This window comes from Plectropomus leopardus, chromosome 14 (genome assembly GCF_026936395.1).
Source record: "Plectropomus leopardus strain MGB_pleo_1.0 chromosome 14, ASM2693639v1, whole genome shotgun sequence".
NCBI classification, from domain to species: domain Eukaryota; kingdom Metazoa; phylum Chordata; class Actinopteri; order Perciformes; family Serranidae; genus Plectropomus; species Plectropomus leopardus.
The window spans coordinates 16,816,753-16,842,817 of record NC_142189.1 but is presented as its reverse complement, the minus strand read 5'-3'; the positions used below and the strand labels follow the sequence as shown (position 1 = coordinate 16,842,817).

The 26,065-nt window shown below is 39.6% G+C and overlaps 1 protein-coding gene across 2 annotated transcripts in view; it reads right to left on the bottom strand.

The window, feature by feature from the left end:
• Positions 1-365: 365 nt before the first annotated feature.
• Positions 366-26,065, bottom strand: part of rnf144aa (ring finger protein 144aa) — a 39,767-nt gene continuing 14,067 nt past the window's right edge. For both annotated transcript variants that reach the window (XM_088087684.1, XM_042501172.2), the window contains 7 exons: positions 18,030-18,180; positions 16,007-16,111; positions 14,933-14,993; positions 11,954-12,170; positions 9,364-9,511; positions 8,563-8,652; positions 366-5,558 (listed from right to left, as the gene is read on the bottom strand). In XM_088087684.1, the coding sequence (XP_087943810.1) occupies positions 5,427-5,558; positions 8,563-8,652; positions 9,364-9,511; positions 11,954-12,170; positions 14,933-14,993; positions 16,007-16,111; positions 18,030-18,164 (888 nt within the window). In that variant the 5' untranslated portion in view covers positions 18,165-18,180 and the 3' untranslated portion in view covers positions 366-5,426. The remainder of the gene's footprint in view (positions 5,559-8,562; positions 8,653-9,363; positions 9,512-11,953; positions 12,171-14,932; positions 14,994-16,006; positions 16,112-18,029; positions 18,181-26,065) is intronic.

Genomic DNA, 26,065 nt, shown 5'->3' with positions numbered 1-26,065 from the left:
TTTGGTCTATAAATGATGTACACCAAGATTACACGAACGACTGCTTTAGCTGGAGTCCCACCAGTATCCTGACATACGTGGGGTTGGAGGGCCCTTTCATTGCTGCTTGCAGCTGCAATGGATTAAGCCAGGAGTCACAGATGAGACTAGGTCAAGCCTCACTTTTTCCGTTATCCTGGATATCTAAATTCTACTTTTGTGCAATAGCTTCCTGGTGTCAAAGTGTTAGAGTTTGCCGATTTTACAATGTTGATATTTTTGTATCACCCAGGTCAATTAGCTTCCAATTACTGACATTGTTTATCATTTCCAAATACAGTAGTCTTGTGTGCAGACAGCATTTCCTTTGACAATAATCCACTTACTGAGGTGACTGATTTAATTTTAATTGACCAATCAGGCCTGAAGAATTCCGTTCATAAAACAGATAATGCAAATACAACAAACTACAATGTAAAACAGCCGTATAAAAAAAAAAGAAAAAAAAAATCAGCAAAAAAGTAACACACGTGAAGCCAACCTGCTGAATTGAGGAAGGCGGACCAACACTGTATAATATTATATGGCTGATTATTAAAGAGGGGAAAAAAACAACTAAAACAAAAACCAGACAGCTGAGTGACAGAGTGACAACGCTACCATTCCAAAGATCTTTAGAGGCTACAATATTGTAATATTTAACATGTAGAAGTCAGAGAAAAATCATGCAGCTTCATCTCTTGACACAACTGGTTATAAAATATAAATTGCTGCTCGTAACCAAACTTGATCTTAGGATAGTTGCTAAGTCAATCTTGAGCTTTTGTAGCATTAATTTTGCCTTGCTTCTCTTCAAAGAGCCAAATTATTTTTTTATTTTTTAAAGATATTTTTAGGGCTTCTTTTTTTGGCCTTTATTTGATAGGACAGAGTGTACGTGTGAAAGGGGGTAAAAAAAAAGAGGGGACGACATGCAACAAAGGGCCGGAGTCGAACCCGCAACCACTGCGGCAAGGACTCAGCCTCTGTACCTGCCCTAAATTTGACCTTGCTTCTCTTCCATGAGCCAAATTTTGGAAGCAAGCCCTTAACTCGGTCCGACTGTCCCATTTCTAACACCTGCGCTGATGTTTTGTCTGCTTGAATTTTTCTACAGGCCCTGACAAGTGTTGAGTGTAGAAAACAATATGCAATGTGACACCGCAGTGATTGTAATGTTTGCTGTTTGGCCCTTATGTGTTTGTTGCATAATACAGTATCTACCTGTTCAGTGATGCCAGCAAACATAAGTAAAGGAGAATGTTGTGCAGAAAAAAAAATGGAAGTGGTCATAATTTTGTTTGACTTTAGTACGTTTGTGCCCATCCAAAACTTAAATGGTGGTGACAGTTGTGTTTAAATTAATATTTTTGCACTATTTGAACTTGATCCTGGTGATATCAGAGCCTTGATAACATTAACCCCCTAAAAAGTACAGTTGCAACCTCTCACATGTATTGGGTTTTCTATCGAATGGACATCGATTTCAGCTGCTAAACTCCCCTGTTAAACACAGCAGGCACCATACCACGCACATCACGGATCATATCAAGAAGTAAAACAATAAAACCCATGTACAGTGCAGCGTTTACATAAAGAAGCATTAAAATATTATTTTCCACCCTGTAAAAACTGTTAATACATTACAAATACATGGTCAAAATGCACATACAGTAGACAGCTCTGTTTCCTTATCCCTTCCAGGAAATCTGCTTGGCACGATTGTCATTAAAACGACAAAAGCTTGAGGATACTAACTTTTTTGGGGAAAAGCACCAAACTTTTAAAATAGAAAATTTGACTGCTTATGATATCAAATTATCATGCTTATACAGCAGGTGAGGTCAGTGAAAGCAACACAGGCTACAGGTAATTTCTGAAAATGTAAGGCTACTAATAACTAGGATTCTTATATTGAATGTTGGAGCTAAATTTGAGGACTGGAGAGAGTTGCAGATTAGCTACTGTTAAACTTAGATTAGCTACTATTGTTAGCTATTGATCATTGTTTTTTTTTTGGTAACTGTAGCCACACTTCTCATGAAATGCTACATAAACACTGGTAAATTACACCAGACCGAGGGGCAAAGAAAGCAGGAGTAAATGGCTTTTGCAAATTGTTAAAATGGCTTTGCATGGGAACAAAAAACTGAATTTATGAAATGTCGACAAACATGCTAAAATAATTCATTTAGAAGTAAATAGCCTCACCTTTGTTCCTTTACTTTTTTTGTGAGGCTCCCCCGCCCCCTCCCCAAAAAATGAAGACACTAACAACTGAAAATGGCCAAATTCTGTCCCGGTTGTCAAGCTCACAAACTTAACATAAAACTAAAAGAAAGATTACAGCAACACAGAAGATGAATATAAAATGGATAGTTTCTGAATAACTCCCTGACTAAATAAAAGCCATGATATGCACATATATGGTGACATTCTGCAGTGTTCACTATATAAACCCACTCATGACATACAGTTGGTTATGATAAATCTATAGAAGAATGAAGAGTGGTAATGTACAAACTTGCATAGATAAAGTGATATAGTATAGAGCAGCTTCATAATTGTATGTGCCCAAAAACGGAACATTTTTTTTAAATATTTACTCTATAGGATTTTCTGATGCCCCTGCCGGGAGTAGCTGCTTGTTGTTGGAGGTCTAACTACCAACAAAACAAAACACTGACACTCGGACCACTAACATATGCAAGTTTGCAATTTGGGCAGGTATTTGTTAAGCCTAAAAGAGTGGGAGATATGATCTGAGTTGAAGGTACAGTAAGTTACTTAATGAAAATAACTTTTTGCCATATTTGATGAAACTATTGTCATTTCCTGACAGTAGTACAGGAGACAGGCAATCTCAAAAAAACAAACACAAAACATGTTCGTCTGGCTGCTCCTGGTGCTCATAATGGCATTTACAAGACTCCACTGCTAAAGGAAAATAACCAATAAGAACCAGAAGTTGTGAAAGTGAAAGCAAGCTGTTCATTGTTGTCGTCTTCTGTTCACTTGTCTTTGCCCTATACGCTGTTGTTAGCATTGCATCATGCATTAGAGACTACTCTTGGGACTGTATTTACAAACATTCGGAAAAAACTCTATAGAGAGCTCCTAACTTAGCATAAAAAATTATAGCAAGGAGTCCCAGCTTTAGAATGATTGAGGAAAAGTCTAAGAGCAACTGTGAGCAAGAAAGGGACAGAGACTTTAGTGAGGAGGTGCAGTTGACCCCATTGCCAGGTATGATACATTCTTTTAAAAGGCGTGATTGGTTGTCACAGACGTGTTTTTGTGTGCCTGCAAGGTGTGGACACCCAGAGGAATTGAAATTAACTGCCTGAATATGAGACAGTGAAAGTGCTTTTTGTGTGATCACACTGCTGCATTGTTGCATTTTTTTCACTCGCCAAATATCTTATGAAGTGATCTTTTCTGGCGTTATACGGTTGTTGCGTTGGATGGGAGAAAGCGACCACAATCCCTGCACAATCTAATATGTGGCATTTCATTAACTCACTGTCATCCAGCATTTGGATAATTTTTCTCCAACCTCTTTGTGTTTGACATTGTCACGTTTTTACCTTAGGGGCTTTCTTAAAGGGTTAAGATGCTGTGAATAAGTTTGATCCTTAGCAAGATCTAGTCTTAACTTTAAGTAGAAATTAATAGAAAATGTCAAAAGAATTTTCTTGGATGTTTGTCACTAGGAGCAGCTCTTTGTACTAAGAAGCTTTGTAAATACAGCCCCAGACACTGGTTGGGTATTTTTGTTTAGGCACAGTGGATCCTCGTAAATGCCATCAGGAGCGCTAGGCCACGAGAACCACATTTTTTAACAGATTATCATATTCTCATGCGCTACTGAAAGAAAGGAAAGAGAAATAGTAATACTTTGAGCAAATATAACAACATATTTTTTTCATAAAAGTCACTTACTGCAGCTTTAAGCTTTAGATAACTTGTGATGGTGTAACTCTCCTGCTCAAAAAGGCTTAGGAAATACAGACCCTAGGTCACACAAAACATCAGTTTAGGACAGTTTTGTTCTTCCTTTTTTTAAAATTATTTATTTTATTTTTTTTTTACAGTATGGCTATTAACAGTGTGGCATATGGATGACATCATAGAATCATCTGGATATAAAGGGCTTCACTGACTGTCTGTAATGCTCTAAAATGCTGTTAAACATGCTTTCCCTGGGATTATTTGGACTTCACTTTTTTTAATGCACAGGGGGGAAATGCCCGATTTTGGCTAGTCTCAATTTAAGGCTATTCATTTCTATTTGGCTCAACCACCACCTGGGGACTGAGTATTACGGGAGTGACATCTCTTTTACTGTTGTATTAAAATGGTTCCACAACATGTGGATACAAAGTCCTCTAATAGACTTTCAATTAATGCTGAATTTAAAGGGGAGCGCCACTCTTTTTCGGAAACTTCTGGATATAAGATCATAAAAATGTTCCGTGAACAAAAACTCTCTCACAAAGATGTATAATGTCTTAAAGACAATAAATTCAGCGAAAAGGTATGGGGAAAAGAAGCTGAAAGTCAAACAAAACTAAACTTCACTGTCACTTTAACCATAGAAAATAAGTGTATTTTTTAGATTTGAGTGGCAATCCCCTTTAATAAGTGTACCTTACAGTTAGGAAAACACTCAAAAGTACAACACATGGACACTATTCTGAGCACAGTTCTAATAAAAGCAAAAGGTTATAAAACATTGACATCATCAAGAGGATGTGCTGTACATTGAGTTGAGTGAACAGCCTCCCGTCTCTACCTCAGCCGTGAACATGACGTAGAAATCATGTCCTGTGTGCAAATCGAGTGAACACCAAACATGTGGTGTAACTCTAATGCTACTGACTGAATCTGTAGAGCTACATTGAGTGTGGTGGTGAGGAAAAAAGCTTTTGTTGCGTACGACAAACCGACAAAACAGAGTGATAAAGTAAAAGTTCTTTCTAAGGTGGCTACTGCATTGTATTGTCCATACAAGAGAAAAAGCATTTCTTAACTTTGATTTTTCCTTTGTTTGTAGTGACCCACACCACAGTAACCCACAAAAAGACCACTTGAAATGACCCAGACTTCCTCCACATGCCCAAACCACCACCGTCAAACACGCGGACACAGTGGTCCATAGACAAGTCTGACCTCTGACCGTTGACCTTGCACCTCTCTTCAGGCCAAGGTATTGGGTCGCTTTCCTGCCATGCCTCTCTCATGCAGAGCGATGGATCCCGAAGCGGCCGGGGCTGGTGCAGGCTCAGCCCAAAATAAATGAAGCACTCAAAGCTGGTGGGAGGAGAGGAACGCAAAGGGGTGATAAGGATAAAAGAAAACATGGCCCATCCATGAAGCGGCTCTCCGCTCCAGCTCTGATGGTGTGTTTAGGTTGGCAATGGGTCGTCATCTCCTTTGCTGCACTTGCACTTGCAGCAGAGGACGATGGGAGTGGCCAAAAGGAGGAAGGGGGAGGCAACCAGCAGGAGCAGGCCGAAGCCAGCAAAGATACCCACGACCTGCAGGCACACATTGGAAAAAGATATATTTATATACAGCACTCTTCTGCATACACTACCATATATATGAAGAGGTTGGGTTCAGCGATTTTACACTGAAAGCTACAGTTGGTACCTTTAATAAAAATAATTTTTTTCATATATGCTTAAAGTATCAATATCGACACAGCTGATGATGAAAAAAATCTGTGAAAAAAAAATCATATTTCTTTGCCTCCTTGTAGCTCTTCAAATAGAATAACCACAAGTGACAAAAACAAGAAATTAGACTGTCAAACTGCCCAATCTGTCAAATATGCATCATGATTCTGTTACTGGTTGTCTTCTTCTTGCCTCAAATGTCTTCAGAAACATATTGTGGTGTATCATTAACCTGTGAAACGAGAAAGTTGGTCTATCTGGTGAGCAGTGCTTGATGCGTTGCTGGTGGCTGTCAAAACTCTAATCTTACAGCTAAACAATACACTAAAATATGTTTCTGAAAACATTTGACGCAAGAATTACGGGATGCAGAAACAGAATCTTGATGCATCATTGATCAGTGCGGCCTTGTTTGACCACAGTTGACAAGCATTGATTGACACAACTGACAATTGTGATTGAGACTCCTCAGCCCCGATTGGTTGTTTTGGGTGTGTGCCACAATGTGTGCGATGCCAATAGGGTCAAAGGAGGATAAGGAGGAGCATGATTTGTTTTTCCTCAGAAATACTTTATAGAGTTAGTAAAAGTTTCAGCAAATTTGTCATTTTCATAAAAGTTACTGACTGTTGCTTTAGAGCTAAAGGCTTAACGCTGCATCCTATATTGCACCAAAATGTATCGGTGTCAGTATTTTTACTTTAAACTGTGCAACTTGTACTGAACAAAATATCAAAGATTTTAATTTTTTGTCATCTCAGTGTTTCACAAGGTCTTGCCAAAAATCCTTTTAATCAACTGCAATACCACAAGTTGGCCTGCAGATGGCAGTCCATGCCTCAAAATAACAACACTTCCCAGACACAGTCGCTTCACAAAGGTTTTGTTTTCCCAGTGACTCTGCAAGGCTTTTTTTTTTTAAATTAACAGCATAAATTTTAGGCTTTCCCTTCCTACCGACTATCTCTTCAGGTAACAGTAATTTACATACTACTCATTTATATTGTATGGACGGGTAACTCAAACTCAAGTGTACACAAAAATTTGGAAAGTGATGGACAAACCCACTTGATGTAGTGCAACAAGAGAGACTGAAAAAATGCTGCTCTGTAATGTGCAATACAGGAGAGGGATACATTTTGACTTTGTAGATTTGGTATTAGCAAAAAGACTGGAAAATTAACAAAATGAGGAATTTAATTTGGTGACAGCCATGTTTGAGACAATGTACAAGATGCTGGTAAACACCACAAGTGATCTTGGCAAGTTTTCACAAATTTCTTTTTTTTTTAAAGATTTTTTTTTTTGGCATTTTTGCCTTTATAAGATAGGGCAGATCAACAGTGTGAAGGAGGGAGTGAGAGGGGATGACATGCTGCAAAGTGCCATAAGCTGGGCTTGAACCTGCAGCTACTGTGGCAAGGACAGAGCCATTATTCATGGGGCACCTGCTTTATCCACTAAGCCACCAGCTGCCTCAAATTTCACAAATTTAAACCTGTGTATGGTTTATTTACTTGCTGTTGTCGCCTGAAATCTACTGTGGTTGCCGTCATTCAGTGAGTGTACTGCTCTCCCAAATCTTATGACATCACTGTTAAAGCTTCACTGGTTCTCTATTCCAGCATTAATTCCACTAAAGCTGTTGATAGGCATTTGCAATTTAGGTCAACACATGATGCTCTGAACAAATATTAACATTTTCTAACTACTAATGGATTAAAAAATATTCTGTGCAATGCTAACAATATCAGAGAAAAACTCTTTATTATGAGCACAGCAAGTTAGTACATTGTCCACATGGGGGAGCCAGACACCAGCAAGTCCAGAGCTTCAAAATGGAATACATAACATGAAGTCACATGCAACAGTGACTTATATCAGCTCAATGCTTTTTCTCCTGTTAAGAAGGCAAACAGACACCTTTTTGTGGTATTTCTTGCAAACAGGTTTCTGCCTCTTATTTAAGAGTACATAGCTAACTGTCCTTACAGCTGATGCACAGGCTGTACTATGGAGGAAAGCACAGTGTGCTGAGCACAATGTGCCCTGATTAGCAGACTCAGATGATGCTTATACGTTTAGGACATGGCCATCAGTAACTGATGGTAGACAGGGTTCCCATTTTGTTGCAAGATAGGTTTGCTCTGGTACATCTTGTATTTATGAGGGAGGCTTTTTAGATGTGGAAGGAGCGAAGGGGGGTGAAATGAGGAGAGCAAGAGCGAGACAGAGAGCAGGGAAACTATAGCTGCCTTCAACCAGCTGAACTGTAATCATATGACTCAGTCTGCCCCACTGGGCAACAGATGCCAGTGTGTATGCTAATGTTGACAAAATAACAAGTATGTTGGACAAAGGGACATGTCATGCCATGAATAGATTATTTGGCGAAGGAGAGATCCTGAGGAGAAATTTGGGAACTGAACAACAGAGTATTCTCTGTCAGAGACTTTAAAAACATGTCATATCTAATCCTGATCATGTGTAATCCTACATTTCACATGTGGGAAATTGCATAAATTCTATGTAATCTGTCATTTCATCTGGTAACCTATCGGAAAAGAAGGACCTTTGTTACGTAAACCTTTTTTTTTTGTTTTAAAGTGAAAGGTGTACATAATAGGCTTAGTTGAAAACAGCAGGACACTGACCAACAGCAGGCACTTGTCACTGCACGCGGATCAAGCTGTCCTTTTGCTATTGTGCTGTCAAGATAATGCTAGTCCATCACTGAATGCGAGAGTGTGAGCCAGAAAGAGGCAGACCCACAGAGCACGTGTATGGCCACATGCTGCAGTGTGATTTAAGGAGGGGAGCCCTGAGTGAGAGTGAGACATGGGGACGAAGATGGGTTTCTCACCTGTGTTCTGTGCCAGATAACAGAAGCCCTGGAGTGTCCCAGTTTGTTTCGACAGGGCCCTTTGTCATAGTGGATCAGGAGAAAGTCGTCCTGTCACACACACACACACATAGTACAGATAAAGATTGACCATTAACAACCTGAAAGACACAGTCAGCTGTTCTGGGAAAATTGCTTTTTAAATGACCTGCATGTTCTGGTCCACAATTAAGATTACATAAGGCACCACGGCTCATAAGTAACCCTTATACAAGCTTAATTTCTAGAAAAAAAACAATCTCATCCTTTTCCTATCAAGGTTAAGCTACAATTTCCTGATAATAAAAGCTATTGCTGTAACCAGGAGACACATGATGTCTACCTCCGCGCATATCACTGTGTGCAAACACTGTATTACAATATTAACCATTTGAAAAATGGGCAAATTGGCTTGATTTCTTTCAAAAACATGGGAGGAAGGCTATGAGCAACTTAAACAGAAATTAACAAGAACTTTCACGATGTAACTAAAAAGTATAATTCTGTAGAATAATTTCAAACATAATCATGACAATCAGAAATAAAATTATCTGAAAGTTCTAAATCTACTAATTTCTTGCAATTTGAAAGTAATTTCTTGCCAAGTTGTTCATTGCCTTTTCTTCCTCAAACCGATCTGCTCGGCATTCAAAGGTATAAATACTGTGAAAGGTGTCTGAATGCAGTACATGAAACTGTATGGAGTTTTTCAGAATTAGAAAAAAATTGCATCTTGCTCTCTATTGCAGTGAACATCAAGGATTAATAGACGAACCAACTCACATCAAGGGACTCGAGACAGTACCAGCAGAAGGCATGTTTGCAGTTCTTGCACATCATCTGTGCACAGCCCTCGTCCCTCTCGATGTAAACTTTACATTTAGGACAACGCTTGATCGGTGCGTCATCCTCTTCATTCTTGTAGAAAGAACTGAGAGGAAAAGAGAGACACAATGCCCTGATGTGATTTTTATTCCAAATACAACATAAAGCCCAAAATCACTCAACATTCACTTTACAAGAAGTGCTAGGGATGAGATTGCTTTAATGCAGCGATCAATATTTACAATCTTTAGAGTAACAGGATTGTGTGAAGCCGTGAATGGCTTCGGCTCAGGAGCTGACAACTCTTCTAAAAACCACCAGTCACTAAATGGCATTGAACTCCCTCTGACACTCTTATTCTCCCATCCTTTTGGTGTCAGTTTGTCTGTATCTATTTCTCCTGTGTCAGTAAAGTGCTGAGGCGAGCAGGTAGCTGTCATTCTGGGCATTATCCTATGACAACTAGTGTTTCAAGCAGAGGGGGCAGTCATTTTTTGTAAAGAAGAATCCAGCTTTTAGAGACATCCTTACAGTGAACAAGTGTAGTTCAAACGAAGAGGCTCTTTACAACTATAAGAGTCGACCTGTTAATCCTCTCTCCCTCCACTGTGGCCTTTGAGCTTGGTCCTGAACCTGTGCAGATAGAGGAAAGCTCTGCAGAGCTAATGACGTTTCCAGAGTAAGAGGATATCACAAAGAAAGAGGTCAGCCGCATATGTCCCCCGGCAGCCCTCCTCTAACCTTGCAGGCAGATCCTGTATCCTTAAAAGCAGTAATAAGTCCATCCCAGACTGCTTTACTGCAGTTTAGCTTCAGCCGATTGTTTTATATCGTCCTATTAATTTGTGCTTGAGCCCTGGCTGATGCTCAACTGAGCAGAGGCTGCAAAACAGCCAGTCAGGCAAGCTGTCAGTCTGTGTATAAGGATGCACTGAATGAATCCAGCTGAATATTGACAAGTGGTTCAGAACTCCAGTCAAGTGGTCTGAACATGATGTATAGATTGCCACTCCACTTCTTAGAAAATGCATATCATTTCCAGGGACTGCATCTGCAGAGACTTTATGTATAGTTGATACTGTTACAACATACAGTGACAGGATAAATGATCTTTTTTGAGGCTGAGGAGGTAGTAAAAACATTCAAATAATGTAGAAAAATTAATACTGGAGTACTAAATACTGCTAGTGTTTAACACTTTTGACTGATAATGTATTAAAACTTTGAATACACTGATAACCTAAGGATACATTTTTGCACTTTGTTGCTAAAAAAAATTAATTCAGGTTTTTGAAACAGTTAAACATATTTATTTCGACTGGTCTAATAATCACCTATGCAAATTAATTTACATCAACATTAAATTCTTGACCAATTTTAATGATTATTTTTACTAATTATTTTACAACATTTTGTGCCCAGTAGTTAATACTAGCAGTGCAACTAGCGATTGTTTTCTATACTGAAAAGTCCATCCATTGTTTTCTTGATTATGCCCCATAAAATGTATTTAACAAAAAATAGAAAATGTCCATGACAGTTTCTCAAAGTCCAAGCTTTTTTTTATATATATTTCTTCTAAAAAGACCAAGAAAAACAGCAAGAATTCAAATTGGAGAAGCTAAAACTAAAGAATTTTGGCATTTTATCTTTAAAAAATGTCCTAAACAATTAGAATACAATTAGAGGAATTAGACAATTACAATATAAGAATAGCTGCAGGATGATTTTCTGCTGACTAATAAATCAATTAACACTAAAAGCCTCAAAGCTACAGTAGGTTACTTTTTATTTGTATAAATTTGACATTTTTTTCACAGTGCTACATGAAAAAAAATCATGCTCATCTGTCAACTCATAGTGCTCCTAATGGCATTTGCAAGAATCTCGAAAACTATCAATCAGAACCTAAGAGTCTCGAACACAGTTGTCAATAACTGCTTGTGAACTGCCACCAAACAGTGAAACTAGATATGAATCAAAATTCTGTGACTGCATTGCCTAATTCTCTCCTCAAATGTTTTTAGAAATATATTTTAGCATACTATTTAGTTTTAAAATAAGAACGTTTTCTTCAGAGGGTGAGCAGTACTTAGTGTTTGCTAGAATGTATCCCACATGGTGCCAGATCACTAATGGTCTTATTTTACAGTTAAAAAGTGCAATAAAATATGTTTCTGAAAACATTTGAGACGAGAAATTGGCAATGCAATAACAGAATCAGCTGCCTAGATTGGCTGTTTGACCACAGCTCAGGAAAATGAAAATGACCTGAGATTGGCCAAAGTCTCCTGTCACAACCTAGATTTTGTTTGAAGTGTAGTTTTCTCCCAGACAACTTGAACTACAATATGCTTAAAGTTTATTTATTAGATTTTTGCTGATTGACGACAAAATAAAACTGCCTACACCAGCTTCAATAACCTGGAGGGAACAATGTGATGAATGTCTGATTAATTACATACATGATCGAGAAACAGGGAAAACAAAAATCTAAAATTCAACAGCACACTGGATCATAAATGGAGAAACACTTGAAAGACAGTACCTGTTTTCTCCTGGCAGGAAGGAGGTAATGGGCAAGTTGTTCTCCTGGCAGGCCTGTCCGGGGTGCCAGTTGGCCTTGCAGGCCGAGCAGAACTCAAGGGCACAGACGGCGCACTGGACCAGCTGGGGCAGCGCAGGAGAATCTGCTTCCTTTAGTTGGCACACGGCCTGGCAAGTCGAAGAAGGGCACCATGTCCGGCATGGGTCCAGAAGCACCTCTAATGGAACAAAAAACATGTCAGCGCCTTGGACAGTAGCTATCTTAAAGGGTCAGTTAAACCAGAACCATACATAAATTGTATTTATTGGAACTTTTTTTTGCAGAAGGTAGTTGTCGAGTTGGTGTAGAGTTTTTCAAATGTTTCAAAATATTTGTTTTGAGCAGCAGAGCTCCATTGTTGTGGTGGCAACTGATGTTTCAGAGGTATCTCCAAAGCTCAGCACATAAAAACAGGTACAACGTCCTTGGCTACATATCACCAGGAGTATGTGAGAAAATCTTTTGTGATGTCTGTGAGCAGATATTTTAAGGAACGATTTATTGCACAGCGTGATGAGACGGTAACCTTACAAACTGGTAAAAAGTCTTCTATTCATACATATTTATACAGGGATCCCTACAAAAATTTCATAACTTTTCCATGACTCACATACTCATTTTTTTTCTTGTCCCACTTTCCTGCATCAGATTCAAACTTAATTTAATAAAGGGAAAGACAAGCACAAGGAGTGAATATACTTGATGGTAAACAAAATGTTGTCACACATCGAGGCATATTAGAGCTATGTTATATCGACAGCAACTGAAAATAAATGCGCTGTTAAGTTACATCACATGGAGGGTTATTCATGGAAGATTACTATAACAATCTATATTATAGATCTAAATCAATAATTTTTACTAATTGCATCACTTTTCCGGGCCTGGAAAAGTGATGCAATTAGTAGAAAATCAAGTTCATTTCTCAGAAAATAGCTTTTATAGAATGGTCCATTTTTGTATCCCTGCCCCTTTGTTCGTCTGACTCATTTTAATGACTTTTCCCAACTCTTCTGAATATGTGTGAAAGAGACCATTTTTTTGTGTGTTTTGCCAGTTCTGATCTAAGTTCGTAGCGTGATGCACTTGCCCTCGTATCCTCTCCTTCCTTCCCCTTGCCTCTCTGCCAAGAACGCCGAGCACACATTCCACATGCACTCTTGGCTCAGCCTGAGAAATATGGAACGGTTACAGCAACTGTTCTGCCTGACTGGATTGGGACATTGATGAGACGGCTGACTGCCCTTATCCTGGCACCATCAACAGCCATTTCTGAGGCTTTCTGCGGATTTGTGTTCATTTACAGGACCCCCCTCTGTGTTCCTATGTATGTTTTTTTGTGTCTTTGTGTTCATGCATTCATTTGCGCAAGTGAGATCTGCATGTTCTGTGTACAATTTGTGCCTGTGTGTAGGTGGAGAACCTGCGGGGCGAGTACCATCAAAGATGATAGCACAGCGTGGTTACTGCTTTATCCAGTAGCTAGGGAACTCTAATATTAAAGATTAGCATGTCTACATTGACAGCACTGAGTGACACAGACCTGCCATTATCTTTCCAAGCACTCATATCCAAAGCTTTTACCAGCCGGTTAACATTTATTCTACAAACAGAGTGTAAACCGCAGACATTGAATACATAGCAGAAGCAGAGATAAAAGGATTTAACTAAAATATCTCGCTATGCTAAGAGACCTGCCCCCATCAGAGTCAGTCAGACAGTTTACGAGTCAAGAGCCGAACCAATCCAATTAGAATCTCTTTAAACAAAGTCTGGGAGGCTTTCCCTTTCATGTATATTTGATGGGAGCTGGTGTTACGCTTTGATGAGGATGACAGGGTTGAGTCAGAATACTACAGTACAAATCAGACAAATGTTAGGCCTGAGTACCTGTCATGAGAATATTCCTTGTCTAAATGATTATTTGTGGTTCATGAATGGTATTGAATCCATAATTTTTGATGTCAGTTGCCAAAATTGAAACACTTAAAGAAGTATTTCATTGCTTATTATATGGCCTTTTAATAAAACTAGGATGTCAATGCAGTAGAAAGACAAAAAAAAACTTTTTGAAATCAGTGCTACATGACTGGAAACAATCTCATACGAAAGTTTAAAAGTATGCTAAAATGTGTTTCAGAAAGCATTTGAGGTGAGAAATAGGCAACGCAGTAACAGAATCTTGGTTTATATTGCATCACTGCTGCTTAGTTTTACTGTTTGAGCTCCAATTTTTTGGCCCGTTTTCAGTGTGCAGGATGCAGTATTCACTCACTTCCTGTTCACAAGCTCTCACAATGGTGTTTCTAAGAACATTTTTGGCAAGAAATAGGCAGAGCAGTAACTTAATCTTGATTTATATTTGATCAGCACTGCCTAGTTTTACCGTCCAATTGCATTTCAGGAGTGCAGTGGGTCTGTCTCTTTAAGAATTCCTATAGTTTTTGTGTCCGTAGTGGCGGCATAGATGCCGGGCAATATAAAAATACCGAAGGACAGCCAGTAGTTCAAGTAACAGCCTGTAAATCGATCGATCGTTTTGATAAAAAGCTGGTTTAAAATCAGCAAAGCATCCCTTTAATTCTGAAGCAGTGGACTGCTGTTAATTGCAAAATTGACTGGCAAGACTGAAATCTACTGAGCAAACCAGCATTTCTCAAATCTTCTATTAACTTTCTGTAGATCCCCCGTGGTGCGTTTCAAGAGCAAACGTGTCCACGGGGTGTGAATGACTGATTCCAGACTGAGTGAGCAGCAGTTTGGCTACACTTGTGAGACAGGATTGTGCTCATCCTTTTGTGTGTCACAGTAACATACAGTGGTATCCTTGGTGGACAGGAAGGTCCATGTGAGTGTGCGATTGACAGCCGTTACCTACGCACCACCCACTTAAGAACACTGGATAACTGACGTACTGCGGCTGCTTTTGCGTTGACTCACCCCTCTCAAACTGAAGCTTCTTGTATCTCTGCATCATCTCTGTGGCCACCATGCACTCGATCTACAGGGAGAGAGGAGATGAGGAGTGGGAGGGAAATAAGCAGGTCATTGTGCATATTTATAGACAGAAGCTGCAAGAAGCAATTATACATTCAGTATGTGAACAGGATTTCCAGAACAATGTCAAATTCAAATTTCTTCAAGATTAGAACCTGCTACTTGCTTACCAATGAGGCTTTTTATGCCATTCTCAAAAAGAAAAGGAGAATCCAAAATGTATTCCAGGTGCATACGCAGGCCCACTCAAGGTTAAATGCACTCATTTATTGGGCAATGAAATGAGCATTTGGGCTTTGTAAAAGTGCAGTCAATTACAAGGTGAGGGCTTTGCTGTCAGAGAAGACAGGGATGAGGCATGCTTTGCCTGAGTGGCAGGAGTAGCAGAGTTCCATTAAAGGCCAGTGACACTGATTGATTAGAAGCATAAGACCGTGGTGTGTGCTGAGGCGTGCTGCGCCTACGGGGTCTCCGAGACATAGGGAGAGAGTCGTCAAGTCCATCAACCAAACTGCCCAGAGGATAAGGAGCGCTTTGCCCTCAGATTGACCTCAGCCACTCATTATAATGGAATAAACAAAGTGGCAGGTGGAGTGCAGTGGTTATCTTGAGTAAAGCTGGAGCTTTGAGGGGGTGTGACGCTGTTAAACTAACTGTTAGTTTTACCAATTTGTACTTTTATATGTGGGAGGAAAAAGAGCAGCAGCATGGGAAAAAAAATGACCTGCATAGATATTTTGCCCTTTTCAAGCACATGAATTACCAGTTCAGCTATATTTGCATGCATGTAATAGCTTGTGTAAGTTCCATGTATAATTCTACACATCACTGTAAATAAACAAGTGTTTCTGGCAATTGCGGCAGTGATCAAGTCCAGTCTACTGGAAACTATCAGACATGTTTACAAGCCCGAGCAACAGCAGACAATTGTACCAATATTGGCAACAAGTCACTTTCTAAAAGACAAATTAATCTAATGCCAAAGTAAAAATCAGACTTTTCCGTTTTTGTCAATACCTCATTCTCCTGCAAGTGTCCTCTTTTGGGACAGGCAGAGTCTGGACAGCTAATTGCAGTTTCAAGGCCTTCTTTAATCAGGAGTTCCACATACTGCTTCAGGCACTGTGGAAAAGGCAGACAGACAGACGAATACAACATTGACCCAGTTCAATATCCAGTCAGCCTGTCAGATGGGAAGAAAAAACTCACACACACCAGAGAAGTTGGTAAACACACACTGGTCTGAGAGTCGCTCTTGATCACTATTTGTCTGTCGCCTCAGAGAGAGCTAGCTGAGTGACAAATGGCGCATTTAACAGCCAAAGAGTCAGATATTTCCCTGGAGACAGGACCAAAACATAATGTTGTGTGTCTGCTGGGAGTTTAAAGGTCCAGTGTATAGGATGTAGGGGGATACAGAATATATTTTAATAATTATTTTTTCTTTGATGTTGATCATTAAAATTAAGAATCATCATGTTTTTGTGACCTCAGAATAAGTCGTTTATAACTACATAAGGAGCAAGTCCTTGTCCACGTAGATCACCATGTTGCACCTCCACATTTTTACAGTCGCCCTAAACAGAAAAAACTTCACACTAGACAGGGCCAATTGTGTTTTGCACCAGCCTCCATAATTTTCATTAAACACACATAAACATAATTCTTTCAATGTGAAACTGCTTTATTTAGTGTATTTACCGTGCTTAGTGTAACTAGTTTTAATCATCTGGTCGGTTTGTTATGGAGAGAAGGAGACCTCGGAGGATAATTGTGCTCCCAGTAAAAACCTCCTGAACAATGAACACTGAGGTTTCAATCCACAATCCTCACCACTCGATGCCACTAAATCACCCTAAATCTTACAAACTGTAATTGTTAGCTAACATGTTTAACTTTTAAAGATGTTAATATATTAGTTTGAGTCACGGTTGTTCTGCTGCCCTCAGGTAGCCCCTCTAAAAAATAATCATTGCTAAAGAGTAGCATCTGAAGCATATAACTTAGCAAATTAGCACTTTACGGGAGGAGGCCGGTGAGGCATCTTTGGTTGCAAATTTACATTCATGGAAACAACTGATCTTACAAAGCTGTTAGAAATTGTTTGAAATTTAATCTAATTACCATTTAGAAGATATACATGAACTATTCTTTTTTTAAGTTATTTTTTTCCCCAATGTTCCTGACACCAAAAAACCTGTATATATACACTTTACTCTAAATGTTAATTATTGAAAGAACATTAAATAGCATTCTTTTCCAGTCTCTAATAGTTGGTTATATTAGTTTTACATTACGTGGATGGTTAGTCATAGATGATTACTGGAAAAATTAATTTCATTAGACACAACAAAATTCTGTGACTTTTGCAAAACTTTCAATGATTTCTACTAATTCCACGACTTGTCCAGGCCTGAAAATGAGATTGTGAAATTACATGACTTTTCCAGGTTTTCCATGACCATGGGAACCCTGTGTATTTTACGACGCCGTGAATATCACGGTGATTGAAAGATCGCCAAAGTGAGATATCAGGCACTCTTTGTGTTTACACTGTGGTGGAATAAACTGTACAAACTCAACTTTGGTAACTACCGCCGCCGCCCAGACTGTGTTCTAGGAAGTAGTTTCTATTTTTAGTGGTCATTCTTGGACATTGCTTCCTCCGCTCTGGACCAGATTGCTTAAGATCTGACAGCCAGCGGGTGTTATCATTTCTCTGTCCCCACCTTTTACATGAGACCAGAGTTTCACAGTGGGGATGTGAGATCCTGAGGTCATTACTGATTTAATACGGTGAAAATCCTGTGTGGCTCTCATTAACTTTAAACATTTACTTCTGAAAATGCTTGCACTGCATAAAACTGTCATAGGCGACTCATGCTCTTTGAAGTGAATTCCTAATGAACAATAACTTTAAATCTCTGTTTCAGCTTTGAATATTGGTATATTGTATACATTTGAGGATAATTTATTTTAAGTCATCATTCTGTTCACAGCTGCAGGAAATGTGTTGCTGTTTGTAGAGCTGCCTGCTCACCAGTGTACAGAAGACACATTGGCACTGTGTGATGGTGGTCATCTGCTCCAGAGGGAACTCTCCAAGGCACAGCTTACACGAGACCAGGGGGTCCACGGCCAGCTCCCAGGTGGGACGGTACCGTGCCGTGGTCATCTTCACCGCCACAGAGCTGCAACACAAAAGACAGAGGAGAAAACAACAGAGAGCTTCAGTTAATGAAGCCAAATGCATCCTGAAATTAAGTGAACAAAGTGGGTAATGCTCATAATCCTACTAATGACAAAGAAAATCCTTAAAGTGCAAATATATGTGGTTATTTTTTGAGTGTGTCTACATAATAAATCCAGAGTCCAAGCTGTGCTTTATTTGTTGTGACACAATCAGCAGGACAGTATGAGCAGTGGCTGAAAATACATTGTGAGTTGTGTCCAGTAAGGGTGCACACACAAACAGGCCTCTTATATTCTCAGACGTTCATTTTTATTCCAGACCAAAAAAAAAAACAACGTTCCGAAGCACCTGAAACTCCTGCAGCTATCTGTTATCTCCTTGTGAAATTTTCACTCTGGATGAAATAACACTTTTTTTCCCCACTGCACGTCATCGTGTCTCTTTTGTGAGAGTCAGAAAGGGTTATTTTAGGCCGTCTCGTCTCACTCTCCCCTTTTCCTCTGCAGCTGAGAGCGAAGTGCACCCACTCGGCTGTTTACAGGAAGTGGTACCGCGCACACGACGTCAACACCGTCAAGCTCTCCCTGCGCTGCTTAGCAACCGGCTGAAGGAGGATTTCGGAGGTGGAGGGGGCAATGGATAGGAGGGAGAGGAGGCACGGCAAAGGAGAAGAGGCAGGGAGAGATCACGGTTTGCTTTTGCTGGTCATGGTGCAGTCTGCCTCAGTGTGCAGCTGCTTGTTCACAGACAAACAAGAAGAGGAAAGTGAGTGGGAGGAGAGGGGCTGGAGAGTTCACATGATCGCTCCCTGGACTCTTGTGCTGTGTACATGTGTCACCCGGAGAGGGGAGTGGAGAGAAAAAGAGACAGTGTGTCCTGGTTTAGCAGATATGATATCACTTCACACCGGCCCTTTTAACAAACCTCTGTTAAGGAGGAAGAAAAATGCATCCACCATGGATCATCTTAATTAAGGTGCTAGGTGAAGGCAAACGACAGATGATACATGCAAGAGCAATACAATACAAATGAGGCAGAGACCAATCCGTTGTGGTAATGAGACAAAACCAAGCAGCAAACTCCAGAGCTGTAAAACGAAGCCAGCATACAAGTGTGAAAATCTGCAGTTCCACTACGGGGCACCTGGCTTAAAAAGTGAATAAATCCCCATAGATCCCTATCTTAAAATTCCCAACTTTACAGCAGAAATAATAATGTTTACAGACTGGTACTAAAAATGCTTTGATCTCTTTAACTAATTTCAATACTTACAACAACTTTATGGAAGTGTATATCTATGTAAGTCACTTGTTTACATTTTATTAAGGGTTGAAGGTACAAGATTCAAGAGTGTGGCTGGTTTGAGTGACAGACAATCTGTTAAGGAACACACAGTATATGAGTAAGGCCCACCCCTCTCGTCCAAATATGGCAACTTTGGGTCACTTCTGGCTTCAAAAATCCAAGATGACAACGGCCAAAATGCCAAAATTGACAGTTCAAAACATAAAACCAAGTGGTGATTGGCTGTAAGATTGCAGTTCGGCCAATGCGTTTCCCCTCTCCACACACACTGTTTACCAGGCACTAAAACCAGAAAGTACAATGAGATACCAGATACCAAAATCTTGGTTTGTTACCTACAGATTCTGCATATATATTCAGATCAAATCTTTTTTCACCTCTGCAATTCTTTGAAATTCTCTGTAAATGTTTTTGTTCAATTATTTTATTGTTTTTATTTATTTTATTGAAAAACTAATTAAACTTTTAACTCTTTTCCATTTATAGATTCTTTTATTGCACTGAACTCCTTGGCATATTTTTATTTTTATTTTCTATTTTTATCCTTTACCCTGCGTCTGCATGTCACTGTACGTTATAGTATGTATGTATGTGAGGAAAGCTGTTCAAACAAATTGCCCCTGGTGGGATGAATACATTTATCTGAATCTGACCTATCTGTTCATAAAGAGTATGTTGGGAGTATGGTTTGTCAGGAAAAATATTTCTCCTTTTAATGTCTTTTATTTCATTTCTTGTTGTTCTTTGTCCTCATGTAACACAGACAAATACTGGGTCTGCCATCAGTAAGGACATCTCGCTCCTCTCACTGCTGCTCAAGAAGAGAGCAAGATTCCCAAAGGAGACTTGAGTGAGGATACACGAGTGCCTCCTGTGTGGAAGTCTATTAATAGAGAGGCACTCATTGGAAATCTGTGAGTGATTGGATACTGCAGGCGAAGTGCATCACTATACTTCACTGCAGGTTTGTCAGACTACAAGCAGAGACAGTAGAGGAAGGCATGTAGGTGTCGGATGATATTTGTTCTTATTCATCATTTAGACAGATTCATCGGATACGTGTTAAGTGAGGGTTTCAGAAGCCAGATGGCATCATCTTTTCACTACTTTAATATGCATCTTTGCACACGTATAGGTATCAAACATTTTTAAGCATCAAAAAGAATCAATCGTTTTATCATCACATTATAGACCTCTGAATCGCAATAGTGAGAGATTCCCGCCGGTAACAGTTTCCCATTTAGTCACAGAGAAGTATCCATAATAATGATCATATTGGGCAGATACACCATCATTTATTTCCCTAAAATGATAAGTGACCTATTTCAACACATAATGAGACCAGCCTAATCATAGTTTTTTAGTAATGAACCTACTGGAGGAAAAGCTGTAAGTCAGGTCAAATAACTTCAGATGCAGATTTGAAAAAAGCAATTCACAGGAAGGAAACTGCCCGTCAAAAGGGCAGAGTTAAGTGAAAACATGCAAAATATTTCATCTAATTTTGTAAAAACAACAACAACAACAAACTCTTAAATAACCAGACAATACAGAGCAGGTGATCCAGCTGTGCACCTGTAACTCAGTAAGGGATCCATTCACATGATGCTAGACAAAGAAAAGATGTCTCATTTGATGAAATCTGATTCACTCAATGTTTCCTCCTTCGCATCTCTTCATCGTGTTTTAAGTAGGAGGACAGAGGAGGAAATTGCCAAGTGAGAAAAAATGAGATGCACCTCATGTTTGACTCACTCAAATCACCTGGCATCCGTCCATCTATCTGCCATCCATCACGCTGACCAGAAAGCACTGAGTGGCGAGGAAGCGCTATTATGAAGGTGCTGAGCTCGTATACAAAAGCTTAAATGGCAATTTGTTATCAGGATGGAGCCAAGGACTTACAAACACGACCCTCTGGGGAGTGTGTGGGAAGGCATGCGCTTTGGTGATCCAAAATAATACACGGAAGAGAACTTTACTACTGAAGTAATTAAATCCCACAATTGGAATTGAGCCATATTTATGTGCAAATACATCGTGTTTGTCACTTTTAAAGCAGGTCTGACAGAAAAAGCAACACGAGTACCAAAAGGAGAAAAGTGCAGGTGACAGGAGCATCAATGATAAAAACATCAAAGTGATCTCAAAAAACTTCACAGGCGAAGAGACAGAAATTTTATGTGAAAGCTGACTTATTGCGACTGACAGACACTTCAGACGGCACGTGCTTAACACTAAAAGTAAAGGCCCCGGGAACCTTATCAACACCTCTGTAGTAGAGTCTCAAACTGTGCAGCTCATGACTCGAATGACAGCAGTTCCACGAGGACTGAAATGAGTCTGTTTCTTTATCTGTCTCCATGTCTAAGCTGCTGAACTCCATTACCCCTGTGGCAAAAAAAACTGACAGTAAAAAGTAATTTGCACTGTGAAGAGTGGGACTTTCTAATACAGTGTGTGCTTTTTACATTCAAATCTGTTTCTCTCCTCCCAGACTTTATATTGGCTGTGCTAATACTGACACACTGGGTCGATGGGGACAAATGAAATAGTTTTGTAAGGATGGCCTGAGGAGAGGAGGGGAGAGTGAGAAAGAGCGAAAGGGAAAATTAGTTTTCATGAGAAAAGGTGGTGCAGTGCCATCCCCCTGCTGCATTATTAACTAGATGGTCCATTATCGCCAAGAAACACACACATAAACACACACGTACCATATATTCCGAGCAACGGGACTATTGCATGCAGGCTTCTCATGCTCTATGTGTGCTCATTTCAAATATAGCCCTGCAGAATACTATATGTCAGAAAAGGTCAGGTCAGAGAGCTTACGATCAATAAAGCGAGAGTCAGAAAGTGAGTCAGAAGTCAAACATCCATCCTGAGCAGTGGTCACCATGTGTCAGTCATCAGTCTGAAGGGGCTCCACTCATGCCTTCACTGGCTGCAGCAGCACTTGTGCGATAATGACTCCATAACCAAGAGACAAACACACACACACACACACACACACACACACACACTCACACACACTCACACACAGATATGCATTAACAATCTATTGCATAACTGGGGTGGAAATGGTCATGTAGGAGCAATTGAGGAGAAATTCTCCGGGGAGCTTGAAGTGAAAGGGATTTCTTACTGCAGTATACATGATACCATCCATTAAAGGAATACTCCACCCACAACATGATCATTTGTATATCAATTATTCACCCACTGTTACTGTGAATTTGTGAAGAAAACTTTGCTTTTCTTGCATGCCTTAACAGTAAATGAGGAATCAAAAAAAAAACTAAAATAAACTTCAGTAAAGTCACTTTTGACAACATTAAAAAAAATTAACAAAACATCTCTTTACAAATTCTTATACAACTCATGCAGTATATTTACACAGTCTTATGCTCAGTACTTCCCAAACACATCCATTTTCTCTAAAATCTTACGAATTGAAACACATCTGCATATGAGTAGCATGCCTGGGCAAGCTTGTGTGTTTGAACTTCTCACATACTACTTACCTGAACATGAGACTGTTTATTCAGAAATATTTTAAATAGTAATGTCTGGGGAAAAAAAACACGTGTTTGGGAAGAACTGAGCATATGACTGGATAATTGAGAATCACTAAAGCCAGTAATGTCAACCTTTAACTGCAACTTACAAGGGCCAAAACACAAGACCAGACAGAGTCTTACACATGTTCACTGTAAAGCCATTTCCTGTTTCATTAGACTGTAGAGAGGATCTTTTACTGTGGCTTCCATATATCCTCGTTTTCATAACTTTTAATGATTTCATGCAGCTTCCAAGAGATATCTCAAATTGCACTGAGCAGTTCTTGTCAACACATTCCTTTAATGGGTGAAGTGCAGATATTGTTTGTATAAGCCCGCAACAGTCAAGTTTGTTTGTTTTGGACTGTTGGTACTCAAAAAAAAAAAAATTAAAGGCTCTGTTCAATAACACCTGGGAAATGCTCATTACAGTCTACCAAACAATTACTTGAAAAATGATCAATAGATTAAGATTTTTAATTTCTATTTAAATATAAATGGAGTCTGATAGAGACTGATATTTAAAACAACAGCCTCAATGTTTTTGCTGTTACAGTGCAAGTGTCCACACAGGAAAGAAACCTTGCTCTGCATTCACATAAATGCATAACATGCAAATTCTCCTCTCTTCCTGAACAGATTCAGAAGCTACAACATGAAGCCTCACACTGCATAGCGATGCAGTCTTTCGATTCACACGGAACCAAACTCAACGAAGTACTCTCAATGCACAGTGTGTGCACCCTACCCCGCCACTTGCTCCTACAGAGGAGAGAGATGTGAGAGAGAAAAAGAAATAAGAGTGAACCATTTTTCAGCTTTCCATTTTCACCTGACTTTTACTGTGTGTATTTATATAATGTCACATCAAAGCATTTGCATAAGACTCTATTTATATACCTCACCTATGGCTGATATGAAAGAAAGCTGCTAACAACTGTTAGCAGATCGGGGAGTGAGAGCAGCCTACGTATTTTTTTCACTCATTCTCTTGCACACACATGACCGACAGATGAATGTTCTTCTAACACATGCACAAAGCAACCCTTCAGCTGATGTACAAGAATGCACTGTGAACCGATTAGAGAAGTCGGAGAGTGCGATGAAACTGCATGCCAGCTAGCAACAAAGGCAGGGCCGAAATAAGGACTGCGGCCATGCAGATAATATTCTACCTAAAGTCTGGGGACAAGCCAATTCAGAAGATGTTAAATTGTGTCATCATTTGCTGCAGCAGAATTAATGTAGTGAGAAGCATGATATGATACCAGCCGACTCAAACAAACTTTGTTCCAAATGGTCTCATCAGCGAAACCGAATCTAACCTCAAGTTTACTCTTGTCAACATTTCTGTCTGACATTCTGCTGCGACAATCATTTGCTACGGTCCTGCTGAACCTGCAGCTGTAATTACGTTCTGCATACATGTATGTTCACAAAGCATGAGACTTCATCCTCCTCAAAATGCACATATATTAAATCACCTGAAATCATAGCACAGCAATTTGATCCGAGGGAGCTGAGGGTCTGTAATGAGCACTTAGTGATCCTGCTGTCTGCTCTCCCCTCCCCTGTTCCTTCCTGCCATCACAGCCCAGCCCTGCGCTTCATGGCCAATTAGTGAGGCCTTTAACTTTCAATTATGTCATATCCTCTTTGTGTCCACTGCTACAGAGAAAAGAAGAGAGACCAAGTAAAAAGAAAGAGGGAGTGAGAGAGGGTAGGACAGTGGCGACACGCCAATTTTGTCCATTTTGCAGACTCCTTCAGCTCACCTTTACTGCCTGCGATTACGTCTTCGTCACCTTGTTGAGAAAGCTATGACTGGGCAACAGAACAAACAGGCAGAACGAATCACAGAGAGAACGCACGCACGCACACACACACGCATGCACGAACGCACGCACGCACGCAGACACACGCATGCAGACAAACATAGTTTAAAAACTCTTACTGCAGATGGAATACAGGAGCATACTGTAAACTGGAGCAACAACATCAGACTGTGCGCTGTGGATTATAGGGAGAGCATGTAGTCACCATTAGGAATACAATTTATTTCTGCCTTATGATTTGGGCTGCACACTTAATCAAATTATTATCAAAATCACAGTATGGCCAAGTGCAATATGCAAATCGAAGGAGCTGTATTTTTTTTTTGGACAAAGGTCAAATATGTCGCAACAACATACCATTGTGCTGCAAAATCAAATATTCCTCATGAAAATGATATGCAAAACTTATCATTCCTCCCTAAAATTAAGACTGTAATGTAATACTTGTCACAGAAATAGCAATATGTTTTTATAATCCCCAGAAGTGTATTTTCCCTCTTTTCTTTTCATTAAATGAAATGATAGGACAATTTTTTCAGCACAACGCAAATAAGTGAGTAAATTTTAGAATCATTAAATAATGACTGTAATGACTTAAATGTGTACTTACTTTTCAGTGTAGTGTATAAAGCATTTACATTTAAATTCAAGTGTTTCTGTTGCTTTTTATTCCACATGCTGTTTTGTTCACTTCCTGCTGACAACATGAAAGCATGGCTGGTAAATACACAATGTGACCAACATAGAGTACAAATCACACCTACATAAGACAACAACTTCTATATGACACTATTGTCATTAAATCCTCTGCATCTTACAGTGAGCACTGCAGTGAACCTAAAACAGACCCCGCTAATGTTCAGTCTACCAAGACAACAAATAATAACCACTGGTTTACCTTTTGATGGCTGCCTGCAGAAAAACTAATAGTAATCAAATCTGAATCCCAACGCCGGGTACGATGTTTAAAACCTCTACCTTAGCCAGAGACATAAACGTGTGTGGAAATTGATCTGCTCTCATATACAGTCAAAACACGTTCCATGTTGTAGAAAAAAGCTGTACAGCACATTGGTCATACACAACAGTCATTTCAGGCACAACTTCTGCCTTTGTCTGGATAGGAAATCTTCTGCATTATTCATACAGTAATAAATGATTCCTCTTGAAACAGTCGTGCAAA